The sequence below is a fragment of the Pan troglodytes genome, chromosome 7 (assembly GCF_028858775.2).
Source record: "Pan troglodytes isolate AG18354 chromosome 7, NHGRI_mPanTro3-v2.0_pri, whole genome shotgun sequence".
NCBI lineage: Eukaryota > Metazoa > Chordata > Mammalia > Primates > Hominidae > Pan > Pan troglodytes.
Window position 1 is genome coordinate 110,302,495 of NC_072405.2, and position 13,968 is coordinate 110,316,462.

At 36.8% G+C, this 13,968-nt stretch overlaps 1 protein-coding gene across 24 annotated transcripts in view; it reads right to left on the bottom strand.

Annotated features, from left to right (window-relative positions):
- RGS22 (regulator of G protein signaling 22) overlaps positions 1-13,968 on the bottom strand; it is a 173,232-nt gene that overhangs the window by 124,903 nt on the left and 34,361 nt on the right. For 12 of the 24 annotated variants that reach the window (XR_001720326.4, XM_016959721.4, XM_016959719.3 and 9 more), the window contains 4 exons: positions 13,428-13,596; positions 7,906-8,035; positions 5,157-5,784; positions 3,522-3,683 (listed from right to left, as the gene is read on the bottom strand). Coding sequence is in view for 23 of the 24 variants with exons in the window: in XM_016959721.4 (XP_016815210.1) it covers positions 3,522-3,683; positions 5,157-5,784; positions 7,906-8,035; positions 13,428-13,596 (1,089 nt within the window). In the remaining variant the exon portion in view is untranslated. The remainder of the gene's footprint in view (positions 1-3,521; positions 3,684-5,156; positions 5,785-7,905; positions 8,036-13,427; positions 13,597-13,968) is intronic. The other 12 variants (XM_016959720.3, XM_054657415.2, XM_063816476.1 and 9 more) reach the window with 1 other exon arrangement.

Sequence of the window (13,968 nt, forward strand, 5' to 3'; positions counted from 1 at the left end):
TGCAGTGTTAAGTTCTCATCAGGTTAAAATAATGGATTATAAGATAGTATTTGCCAGCCTCATGGTAACCTCAAACCAAAAAACATACAATGGATACACAAGAAATAAAAAGCAAGAAACTAAATCATATCAACAGAGAAAATCACATTCACTAAAGGGAGATAGGAAGGAAGGAAGGAAAGAAAGAACACCACAAAACAACCAGAAAACAACAAAATGGCAGAAGTCCTTACTTATCAATAATGATATTGATGTAAATGGGCTAAACTCTCCAATCAAAAGACACAGTGGCTGAATGGATGAAAACACAAGACCCATTGATATGGTGCCTACAAGAAACACACTTCACCTACAAAGACACATACAAACTAAAAATAAAGGGATGGAAAAACATGTTCCATGTCAATGGAAACAAAAAAAAAAAGCAGGAGTAGCCATACTTCTATCAGACAAAACAGATTTCAAGACAAAAACTGTAAGAAGAGACAAAGAAGGTCACTATATAATGATAAAGGGGTCAATTCAGTAAGAGGATATAACAATTTTAAATATATATGTACCCAACACTGGAGCACTCTGATATATAAAGGAAATATTATTAGAACTACAAAGAGAGATAGGTCCCAATGCAATAATAGCTGGAGACTTCAACCTCTGACTTTCAGCATTGGACAGATCTTCCAGAGAGAAAAATAACAAAGAAATTGTATCAAAGTCAATGTCCTCACTGTGATATTGTACTATAGTTATGCAAGATGTTACCATTGGGGAAAAATATATGAAAGATACACAGTATATCTTTGTATTATTTCTTTTTAAATTTTTCTTTAAAAAAATGGTTTTAATAAAATAGAGATGGAGTCTTACTGTGTTGCCAAGGCTGGTCTCAAATTCCTCGCCTCAAGCGATCCTCCTGCCTCAGTCTCCCAAAGTGCTGAGATTACAGGCATGAGCCATCATGCTTAGCCTTCTTTGACTATAAGTTTACAGTTATCTTAAAATAAAAAGTCTACTGTAGATAAGTGACACAATCAGATCGATCACACTCACATGGAACAATTCACCGATCTTCAAATGGTATATATTTTTTTCCACTATGCCCATTCTCTTTCCCTTGCTTCAAGTCCCTCAAGTTCCCAGGTAAAATATTACCTCCTCTCTATATCCTGTGCATTTACCATACTTTCTTTTATTATACTAATGTCACATGTATGTTCTTCCCATCACACTATGACCACAAGGATTTGATCATGTTTCACCCTTGTATTCTCAGCATAGCACTTAGTCTATAGTAATACTCAAAAAAAGTTTATTAAGATGATAAATCTGCAACTTTAGCTACGTGTATATATACACACACACACACACACACACGCACCCCAACTTTATGAAATACCAATCATAAAAATGTCACATATAGAAGAATGTGCTCCAAGCTGACAGCCAAATCAGGAACATGCTCCTATTCACAACTGCCACAAAAAACATACCTAGGAATATAGCTAGCAATATAGCTAGGAATACCTAGGAATACAACTAAGTAGGGAGGTGAAAATTTTCTACAAGGAGAACTACAAAACATTGCTCAAAGAAATCAGAGGTGACACAAACAAATGGAAAAACATTCCATACTCATGGATAAGAAGAATCAATATAATTAAAATGGCTATACTGCCCCAAGCAATTTATAGATTCAATGCTATTCCTATTAGACTACCATTGAGATTCTTCACAGAACTAGAAAAAACTATTTTAAAATTCATATGGAACCAAAAAGAGCCTAAATAGCCAAGGCAATCCTAAGCAAAAAGAGTAAAGCTGGAGCCATCACACTACCCAAATTCAAACTATACTACAGGTCTATGGTAACCATAACAGCATGGTACTGGTACAATAACAGACACACAGACCAATCAAACAATAGAGAATGCAGAAATAAGACCACATACCTACAACTATCTGATCTTTGAAAAACCCAACAAAAACAAGCAATGGGGAAAGAATTCCCTATTCAATAAATGGAGCTAAGATAACTGGCTGGCCATATGCAGAAGACTGAAACTGGATCCCTTTCTTATACCACACACAACAATTAACACAAAAAGACTTAAATGTAAAACTTAAAAGCTATAAAAACCATGGAAGACAACCTAGGCAATACCATTCAGGACATAGGCACAGGCAAAGATTTCCTGACAAAGATGCCAAAAGCAATTGCAACAAAAGCAAAAATTGACAAATTGGATCTATCTAAACTAAAGAGCTTCTGCACAGCAAAGGAAACTATCAACAGAGTGAAAAGACAACCTATGGAATGGGAGAAAATTTTTGCAAACTATGCATCAAACGAAGATCTAATATCCAGCATTTGTAAGGAACTTAAACAAATTTACAAGAAGAAAAGCCATTAAAAAGTAGGTAAAGGACATGAACACTTTCAAAAGAAGACATACATGTGGCCAACAGTCATATGAAAAGAAGCTCAACATCACTGATCACTAGAGAAATGCAAATCAAAACCACACTGAGATACCATCTCAAGCCAGTCAGAATGGCTATTAGTAAAAAGTCAAAAAATAACAGATGCTGATGAGGTTGTGGGGAAAAAGGAAGACTTATACACTGTAGGTGGGAGTGTAAATTAGTTCAACCACTGTGGGAGATAGTGCAGCAATTCCTCAAAGCCCTAACAAGAGAAATACCATTTGATACAGCAATCCCATTACTGGGTATATACCCAAAGGAATATAAATCATGCTATTATAAAGACACATGCATGTGTATGTTCATTGCAGCACTATTCACAATAGCAAAGATAAGGAATCAACCTAAATGCCCATCAGTGATAGACTGGATAAAGAAAATGTGGTACATATATACCATGGAATACTATGCAGCCATAAAAAAGAACAAGTTTATGTCCTTTGCAGGAATATGGATGGAACTGGAGGCCATTATCCTCAGCAAACTAACACAGGAACAGATAACCAAATATATCATGTTCTCACTTATAAGTGGGAGCTAAATGATGAGAACACATGGATACACAGAGGGGAACAACACACACTGGGGCCTATCAGAGGGTGGAGGATAGAAAGGAAGGAGAGGATCAGGAAAAATAACTAATGGATATAAGGCTTAACACCTGGGTGATGAAATAATCCATACAACAAACCCCTAATGACACAAGTTTACCTATGTAACAAACCTGCACATGTACCCCTGTACTTAAAATAGAAGTTAAAAGTAAATAAATAAATAAAACGTAAATTCTGCTGAAAAAAAAAGAATATGCTCACCAAAGTTAAAAGGCAACTTAAATACTGTCCCGCCTTATTATGGATTTAAAGTCACCCAAACATCCAAATTATCTAAAGGACAAGTACCTTAAAGAAGGCCAAAGATACAATAGTCTTGTCATTTTATGTTTCCATAAGTTATATATCCGTAAGACAAAAAAAGTATAACTCATAACTGGCGTAAGGAAAGTGAAAGCAAGTGACTGATTCATGTTTTCTTACCAATACAGAAGTAAAGGTTTTAAAACTTCAGACTGAATATTTCTTAAATGCTCTTCATTCCACTGTGATCCATCTAACAGTTTAAATTTTGATAAGATTTCTGCAGAAAGGTAGTAATCTCCATTGCTCACTAGATAGCATTTTTTCATCTTCTCAAGATGTCTGAAATAAAACACATTTCCATATATACACACACACATTGGTAGAATATTCAACTACCAAAATGTTTTCACTTCTGAAATGTTTCAGACAAGTAATGAACTATCTCAAAACCAACACTGAGTGTCAGAGGTACCAAAAATTTTTGTGGAGGTGAAGATATTTCTCACAGTTATGGAAATGGGAAGGGTATTTGTGACAAGCTGAATAAATGACCTTGCAAAGATGTCTATGTTCTAATTTCTAGAACTTGTGACTAAGTTACCTTACATGTCAAAGGGAACTCTGCAGATGTGCTTAAGTTAAAGACTTTAAAGAGATCTCCTGTATTACCTAGATGGTCCCATTGTAATCACAATTATCCTTCTAAGAGAGAGACAAGAAGGTCAGCATCATAGAGAAAAGATGTGAGGATAGAGCAGAGGTCAGAGAGAAGATGCTGTGCTGCTAGCTTTGAAGATGGAGAAAGAGCCCATGAACCAAGGCCTTCATTAGATGGAAACAATAAGGAATTTGTTTACCCCTAGAATCTTCTGACTTCCAGAACTGTCTGAGAATAAATAAAATTCTGTTGCTTTAAGCCACTAAGTTTGTGGTAATTTGTTACAGGAACAGTGGGAACTACAGTGTTGATCCTGAAAAACCTATGTAGACTACTTGCATATAACGACCCTGACATGTCTTCAAAAGTGGTAATGATCAATCAGGTCATGCTTCATAATCAACCATTTAGTGACCTCTGCTCTTATAACTATATACAACAATGAGCTTTGTGATCTGAATGTCATTAAAATAAGTGGAATTACCCAGTGACTAGTATATACTCAGTCAAACCCTTTAAGGAAATTGCAATCTACTATAGTTGATCTGCTTCAGAGCAGATCAGGAGAATAAACACAAGTTAAAGACTTTCCTAAAACAGGGTTCTCTTAAGGTTCTTCAACTTACAGTAATCTAAAACATACAGAGCTGACCAAAGACCTGAGCCCCATCAGACCTCCAAGAAGTTCTCTAGTGGAGAGACTCATCCAGATACCCAGCTACCTGGCATCCAACCAAAGATTATGGAATTTGTTAACCAAGCAGGCTGCTAGGGAGAGTAGGTGTCTATTTTATGCTAGTGTGGTTATATAACTGATAAATTATTTTATTCTATAAAAATTATACATCATTTTAATGTTATAAAAATGAAAATAGAATAATTAATTTGAAAGTAGTTCTAGAATGTATGGGCAGAAACATTACGTAAACCCAAATAACTGTTATCATTAGTATCTGAAAACTATGAAATTAGAAAACTAGTGTGATCAGTATTTACTATTATAATAAAATAAGTTATATTATCATTCATTCCTCCAAGAGTAAAAAATTACATTTTTTAAAATTTACTTTGGGCTTTCTCCCTGTGCTAAATAACCCAAATTAATATTCATAATTTGTTTTTAAAACCATTGAAAAATAAAAAAATAGAATTACCTTTGATGTCTTCCAGGATCCTTAAGAACTTTTAACCTCTCAATATCCATCCATAGCCACCAATATCTCTCTCCCAATGTACCTTTTATAAATTTCTTAAATCTTTCAAACTCCTTTCTATTGCCAATGTCATAAGTCCTATGAGAAATACACCAGTCCGCCCTGCTCTCTGGTCCAGCGCTCTCACTCTTTGAACTTAAACTTGTTTGTTCTATCTCTTCTGACCTCTCCTTTGTAGTTTGAACTAATTCACTTAAAAAATTCTTGCCATGAATAGACTCAAAACAATCATCAAATGACACTTTTGTTATATTGTTGAAGTTTATATAGTCTGGGGTTTCTCCAACTGGCTTTCCAACAATTTGCTGAATTGCTCCTCTCAAAATAAAGTATATATAGGAGCTTAAAAATTCTTCACATGTTGAGAAATGCATCGTCAGGCTTTCATCAACATCCTGTTTCTTTTCAAGGTATACTCTCAGAAGAGCTTGAGAAGGAGTGTCTTGTAGAGATACAGACACCTCTTCTTCTTCTCCTTCTTCTTCTTCAAATTCAGAAATCAATTTGTTGGTTTTAGATGGGTCCTTTTTTGTCCTAGGGTGAACTCCATCATCAAAGATAAAATTCTCTGTATTAAGTCATAAAAGGCTATTAGATTAGATATGAATACAAACCTTTCTTATTATTAAATAGATGCTATAGAGCCAGAATGGCAAATGGGTTTATCATAGGTAGTGACTGCATGGACCGGTGTCTTAAGAAGGATTCTGGGCCAGTCACGGTGGCTCACGCCTGTCATCCCAGCACTTTGGGAGGCCGTGGTGGGTGGATCTTGAGGTCAGGAGTTCCAGACCAGCCTGGCCAACATGGTGAAACCCCTTCTCTACTAAAAATACAAAAATTAGCCAGGCTTGGTGGCACAGTAATCCCAGCTACTCTGGAGGCTGAGGCACAAGAATCGCTTGAACCCAGGAGATAGAGGTTGCAGTGAGCTGGGAGCATACCACTGCACTCCAGCCTGGGCAATAGAGCAAGACTCTGTCTCAAAAAAGAAAAGAAAAGAAACAAAAAAGAAAAAAAAGAAGGATTCTGAGGCTACATTTGGAACCAGTAGAAAAAAACTGCCAATGGGAATTAGCCTTGTCTTCCCTGGATTTGGAGGAAAAGAATGGTGGCAGATGGACTAAATATTTGACATCCCTAACACACAGAAGATATTCAAAAATACATTATGTACTTTTAAAATGTAATATTCCAGACTGATATATAATATCAATATATAAGGGCCAAATCTATTAAGGAATTAGAATATGTATACTAAATGATTATATGTGCTTTGATATTTCATGTTGTATGATAAAAGAAAATTCACTACCATAGATTGAGACCATGTATGAACAGACCAGAACTGGAAACAATAATAGCAAGTTTTAAAATTCACCATTTCATTAAAAGATTCAATTACTATCAAACTTACAGTCTATCATTAAACTTACAAAATGGCATGAGATACTTATGAAGGTTTATAAAGGGATTATTTGTATGCTTTTTCTAAAGATATAGTATTCAGCTCCTATTTTCTCTTTCAAAAATCAGTGACATGTCTGACATTAGTGCTTTATTTCACATAGTAAATCTGCGCCTTGAATTGCCACAGATCAGTTAACTGTTGTCATCCATGCCCCATTCTCAATGACCATTTTCTCAATTACCAGAGTTCAAATCTCAATGAACTGGAAACATTTCATTACAATTTTTATTGCAAGTAAATTCCCCAATATTGAGAGATTAGACTTTGTAAATCTGTGAGAGGATGCTGGATGTACACTCAATCCCATGGAACTGAAGGGAGGATGTCACACACAGCGAGGCAGGCATTCCAGCTCACCATCTCCTGCCATCCTTCTCTTCCTGTATACTATTTTTATCTCCAATTATATACTTCAATATTTTGGGAAAACAACAAGAAGCCTATGAATCCAGGTATTTTCAATTGGGGAGATTATTTTCTTCTTTACCTAGACTCAGGTTCAATTCTAGGGAATCCAGATTTAACTTCCCCAGAGGTTGCTTATACTTCTTAAAGAGATTAGTTAAGAACTGTAAGTGAATTCCTGAGTTCTTCTTCTGAGTCCTCACACTTAAGTTTTTTTCTCTAACAATATCACTGTTAATGACTCCCATTTCTGGAAGATTCCTTTTATTTTTATGAAAAGTCAGTATATCCACAAAGCTCCCCACAGTAGAAATTTATCTGCTTTTTAAGGTGAAAAATAGTCTGAACTTAAAAACAGAAGGGAAACTCAATTTCCATCAATAATTTTTTTTTAGGAAGGGAAAAATGTTGTACCCACTTTATTGCAAAGACTTAACAAGAATTTATAAACTGTGATAAGAAATAATGACATTGATTGACTGCATATTAGGTACCAAGCACCAGGCCAGGCATTTTCTATCCATTTAGTATATATCATTATTCTAATCTTACAGATGAGAAAAGGCAAGGCTCCCAGAAGTGGAAAAACTCATCAAACATCACACAGCTAATAAATATCAGAGTTGCATTCTAAACCCATCTCCTTTTCACTATACAAAGTTGTCTCTCAAAAAACATAGGAAGTCGAGTGAGGCAAAGCGTATGTGGACAATTTTTTCTCCCCAACCACTAAGTACTGTACTGTAAAATTAGAACAAACAAACAAAAACTTAAAGAGAAGTTCTGAAGTCATTCTTGTCCTTTTCTGCTTACCAGAAACAGATGAAATAGCTGGTGATTTAAGTTTGTTGTAGGGTACACAACAGGGTAACGAAAAGGTTGATACTGTTTGCTGACTTTGTTTTGCTAATGCAAACCAATCTTTTGTTTGAGTATAGGAAGCCTAGGAAGAAGGGAGCATATTAGTTTAACATATGATTAGCAGTATTACTCTGATCACAAACCTGGAAAAATCATTATAATAATATTCAACTTGCACAGTACAATATGTAAAGTGAAAATTATCTCATGAAGGAAAATAAAATTCTACTGAAAAAATTAATTAGCTAAGAGGACACTGAAGGAAATTTCAATCCAGATTTTTTTTTCATATTTGATAACCAAAGGAAAATATGTGTCCAATACCTATAAATTCTCCACTCTCACTCTCAGGCTATTGTTGACCAAAGGCATGAAACCCTACTTCCTGGATTCACTACAATCCTGGTGATGGGCAGTCACCAGGCCCATCAATCCTTTTGCTAGCTGCTCCCCTTTACAACTTTCCCAATTACTTCAGGTCCCCCATTCTGTCTCACCTGGCTCAGTGTTTTTAACAACTGCTCCCCCAGTATGACAGAGACACTATTCTTAGTGCCACTGGAACCTCTCCAAACTCAGCTGCCCCTTTGCATTAGATTCAGTTTTCACAAGTTTGCTTAGATTGAATGCTTCTTGCAGACTGATTCCTGACTCCATCTGCCCCTGAATGGAGCATTCCATTTTTCCTTTCCTCTGTGTACCCCTGAACTAGCCAATTCAATTCTGAAGTTGATCCTTAGCTTCTAGAACCCCAGCCCTAAGAAGCTCCTATCCTAGCCTTCTTGGGAAGATTCCTCTGCCTGCCTCTCTCTGTAATGTCCTTTTTTATTTTTACTAGAGAATCCAAGTTGTTCAACAAGAGCAGAGAAGAGAGTTTCCAGCATTCCTCTCATTTCTGATTTATCCAACTCAGTCAGCTGGTTGGTCAGCACTTAGTCTAAGAAACACTTGGAGAATAGGTACCTCAAATGGAAGAAAAATTACTCCCTATCTATTAAGCAGAATTAACATAGCAAGTCAAGCCACATAAGAAGATCAAAGCAAGACAGAGAAATGAGAGGTGGCATCTATGTAGGCACCATCCCTCTTAGAGGTAAGGTTTCCTGGGTGCATAAAAGCTTTCAAAGACTAATTCACTTTTGTTCCCCTTTTCCTTTAAAATCAAGTTACTTACTATTAATTATACGTTCATCTAACATATAATTATCGAGTGACTACTTTATTCTAAGCAATAGCCTAAGCAGGAGGCCAAAATAATTAAGAAACATTCAAGGAGTTCAGAGAGACCAACATACAAGGTCCTTGCTATTTCGACTGCAAAAAAAGAATGAGGGAGTAGGACACAGGAGAGAAAGAAGTCATCAGTCAGACTTTAACATCTTTAACATAATTATTCCACTTTATACATTTTTTTTTTTTTTTTTTGGAGACAGAGTCTCACTGTGTCACCCAGGCTGGAGTTCAATGGTGCAGTCTCGGCTCACTGCAACCTCTGCCTACTGGGTTCAAGCAATTCTCCCGCCTCAGCCTCCCGAGTAGCTGGGATTACAGGCGCCCACCACCATGCCTGGCTAATTTTTGTATTTTTAGTAGAGATGGGGTTTCACCATGTTGGTCAGGCTGGTCTGGAACTCCTGACCTCATGATCCGCCCGCCTCAGCCTCCCAAAGTGCTAGGATTACAGGCGTGAGCCACCGCGCCCGGCCTATACTTTTAAGAGATGTGCCAATTGTTTTTTAGATGGTATAACTTAGGGCTCAAAGAAATATTACCAATTATCATGAAGATTAATCCCTATGTATAGTCATGACATAAATAATGTAAGGGTCCAAGAACTTTGAATCTGCAAAATTCAAAAGCTATTGAAAAATGGTAATATATAGTTAAAGTGGCAATGTGTGGTGGTTCATGCCTATAATCCTAGCACTTTGGAAGGCTGAGGTTGGAGGATTGCTTGAACCCAGGAGTTCAAGACCAGTCTGGGCAACATAGACCCCGTCTCTACAAATAATTTTTTAAAAATTAGCCAGGAATGGTGATGCACTCTTGTAGTCCCAGCTGGGAGGCTGAGGCGGGAGAATCGCTTGAGCCAGGGAGGTTGAAGCTGCAATGAGCCATGATTGCATCATTGCACTCCGGCCTGGGCAACACAGTGAGGCCCTGTCTCAAAAAAAAACATTTTGTGTATATATATACAGTGTTAAAGTATTACTCAAGTGAATACAAATGAGTTTTTTAATCTCAGAAAATAGCAAAGGTAAACTAGTTTGGATTTTAACTCCCTTATATTTAATTAAATTCACATATAGCAAATCAGAACTTATTCCCCAGATTGATTCTTCCCTTTACATGTTTATTGACCTCAACTATGAGTACATATTTTTTAGGACATTTCCAACATTTCTATAGTATATAAATTAAGGGAAAAAATATGGCCAGGCATAGTGGCTCACGCCTGTAATACCAACTCTTTGGTAGGCTGAGGTGAGTGAATTGCTGGAGCTCAGCAGTTCAAGACCAGGTTGGGCAACATGGCAAAACCCCGTCTCTACAAAAAATATACAAAAATTAGCAGGGAGTGGTGGCATATGCCTGTAGTCCCAGCTACTTGGGGGGCGGAGGCAGGAGGATCCCTTGAACCTTGGGAGGTCAAGGCTGCAGTGAGCTGAGATTGTACCACTGTACTCCAGCACGGGTGATAAAGTGAGATCCTGTCTCAAAAAAAAAAAAAAGAAAGAAGAAAAAAATACTTAAAATCAGTATAAGAGAGAAGAAAGGCCGGGCGCGGTGGCTCACGCCTGTAATCCCAGCACTTTGGGAGGCCGAGGCGGGTGGATCATGAGGTCAGGAGATCGAGACCATCCTGGCTAACAAGGTGAAACCCCGTCTCTACTAAAAATACAAAAAAAATTAGCCGGGCGCGGTGGCGGGCGCCTGTAGTCCCAGCTACTCGGGAGGCTGAGGCAGGAGAATGGCGTGAACCCGGGAAGCGGAGCTTGCAGTGAGCCGAGATTGCGCCACTGCAGTCCGCAGTCTGGCCTGGGCGACAGAGCGAGACTCCGTCTCAAAAAAAAAAAAAAAAAAAAAAAAGAGAGAAGAAAAATGTGCCTTAAATACACCACTAAACATTATTCAGTGGAAATAATGGAACTGGCATAACTGTAAACATTTTTGACAAATATTGCTGATAGAAATGCTGAACTACAAAATTAATAGCAGATGCAAATGAAAAAAAAAAGTTCAAGTAACCTTAGCCTATCTATTCCAACACAGAAAGCAAAGAGGCTTCCTCTTGTATGATAATTTTGATCAATTGAAAGTGCCTTATTTGCAAGTTTGGAAGTGCCTATCCAGAATGCTGTGTTGTAAAGAATCTGGAGCCAAATCCTAGCTCAGCAGAAAAAATTTCCACAATTGATTAACAATATCTGTCATAGGGAGTAGCAGCACAAGGGCTACATAGATGCCATTCCTGATTTTGTATAGAATTGTGTATTAGAAGTATAGTTCCAGAGATAAGATCTAACAATTAGAGGCCAAAGATCAAATAACAGTTCTCACTACATTATGACTCTCCAAAAGGACATTTGATTCTAGGTTAAATCTCTTCAAATGCTCTCATACAACCTCACATTTCTCTAATCATGGAGGACAAATGTATTTGATAACAACTAAACAATAACACATTTTACTACTAAGGAATAACCTAGAGAACAGGAAGGAAAAGACTCAATTTATCTTTTTGTACAAAAGAAATGAATCCAAATTATAGCAATTTTGGAATGAACAATGAAACCATGGATATAATTCAAGTTACTCTTGCTTCCCAGGTGACACAGCGTGTTCTTCAACCTTGCCTTTGTCTCTTCAGACACGAGGATAATATTTCTAACTACATTTCAAATTAAAGGGAGCAGAGCACCTGACCTCGTGATCGACCAGCCTGACCAACATGGTGAAACCCCATCTCTACTAAAAATACAAGAATTAGCCAGGCGTGGTGGCACGTGCCTGTAATCCCAGCTACTCGGAAGGCTGAGGCAGGAGAATTGCTTGAATCCTGGAGGTGGAGGTTGCAGTGAGCAGAGATCATGCCACTGCACTCCAGCCTGGGTGACAGAGCAAGACTCTGTCTCAAAAAAAAAAACAAAAAAACAAAACTAGGAGAGTCAACTAAGAAAAATAACGAATCTAAGTGATAAATATTCAAGAAATTCTCTAAATAAGATATTTATTTACAATTTTAACATCTCAGGGTTCTTTTTAGGTTTCCAGGGGAAAAGAGCAGGATAACAGTGTGGAGACTGCTAAGTTGAGAATTTAAAACAAATGAGAACATAAGATTTTTAAAATAGCACTGTGAATGTAAAATTTTTATCAATCCTTTGCTCTCACTCTTCTAGACATATTGAGAAAATGTTAAATAGAAAAAATTAAGAAATTTTAATAAGATGTTTCAGATCTTTGAGTATGAAAAATATAACGAAAAAGCCTAATTTCAAAAAACTATTTGAGATCAAGGGACAATGGTGTGACCAATATGAAGGGTCAAGACTGAAATGTATTGTCTTTACTATCAAGAACTCTACTTTCAGTTTTTTCTCGGACAGTTAATTTCAGCTTCATAGAGATTTCTGACCAAATTAAGGAACACTGTTTTCCTGGGTTTGTTTTGGGTATATGTCATTATAGCTATGTTATTTCTTGTTGAAATTTATAATTGTGAGTTTTTTGTATTGTTTTAGTATTTAATGGTGTATAATGTGTTATTAAATCATATGTAGTTATGCCAAAAAAAAGAGAGCAGAGCAAATTAGTTAGCATAAATCTACAAGAATTATTGCTAAATCTGCTTTACATGTATTTGAAATCATTTTTTCTGTTCAGGTAATACTAATGCCTTAAAATGAGAAGTTCTGGCCAGGTGTGGTAGCTTACGCCTGTAATCCCAGCACTTTGGGAGGCAGAGGTGAATACCAAAAAAAAAAGAGAGCAGAGCAAATTAGTTAGCATAAATCTATAAGAAGTATTGCTAAATCTGCTTTACATGTATTTGAAATCATTTTTTCTGTTCAGGTAATACAAATGCTTTAAATGAGAAATTCTGGCCAGGCGTGGTAGCTTACGCCTGTAATCCCAGCACTTTGGGAGGCGGAGGTGAGTGGATTCCTTGAGCCTAGGAGTTCGAGACCAGCCTGGGCTACATGGTAATACCCCGTCTTTACAAAAAATGCAAAAAAAAAGTTAGCCAGGTGTGGTGATGCATGCCTGTAGTCCCAGCTACTCAGGAGGCTGAGATGGGAGGATCAGCTGAGCCCGGGAGATGGAGGCTGCAGTGAGCCATGATCATATCACTGTACTCCAGCCTGGTGACAGAGTGAGATCCTGTCTCAAAAAATATATGTATAAAATAAAAAATAAAATCAGAAGTGTTAGTGAAGCGCTAAGTCATGAAAAAATGCTCATACTTTTACCTCACCAAGTGATACATAGAACTTTTTCATAATTACAAGATTATCTTCTTCAGTGGCAGGAGGTGGTAGACTGGGTGGTTTTTTCACGATCCAGGGAGAAAAATTTGATCCTACTGTGAAATTCATGCCGGACTTGCTCCATCTTACTTGTGAGACCAATTTGGCTAACCTGCATTTTAGAAATCATACAAATTTAAAACAAGTTTCAAATATGGCAGAATTCAGGGAAAAAACCTAAAATTTTATTTTATGTATTCAAGCCAATCTCCTCTCCTCACTCTTGATGATGATTTTCTTTGGCTCTGCTAAAATTAATAGCTTATTCATAAAACTACTAATTAGTTAATAATTATTCATTTTAATTGATTTTGACTTAAAAATTGTTGTTCAGAGGTCAAATTTTAGGTTCTTACATGTTAAAAGTCAGGGAACATAAAGGAAAAACTTGGCTCTGGACTACAGCATTCTATGTTTTTCGCATCACACTAGTATTCATTGTTAAACGCCCTGCACCTAAATACCATTATCACCAATAGATAAT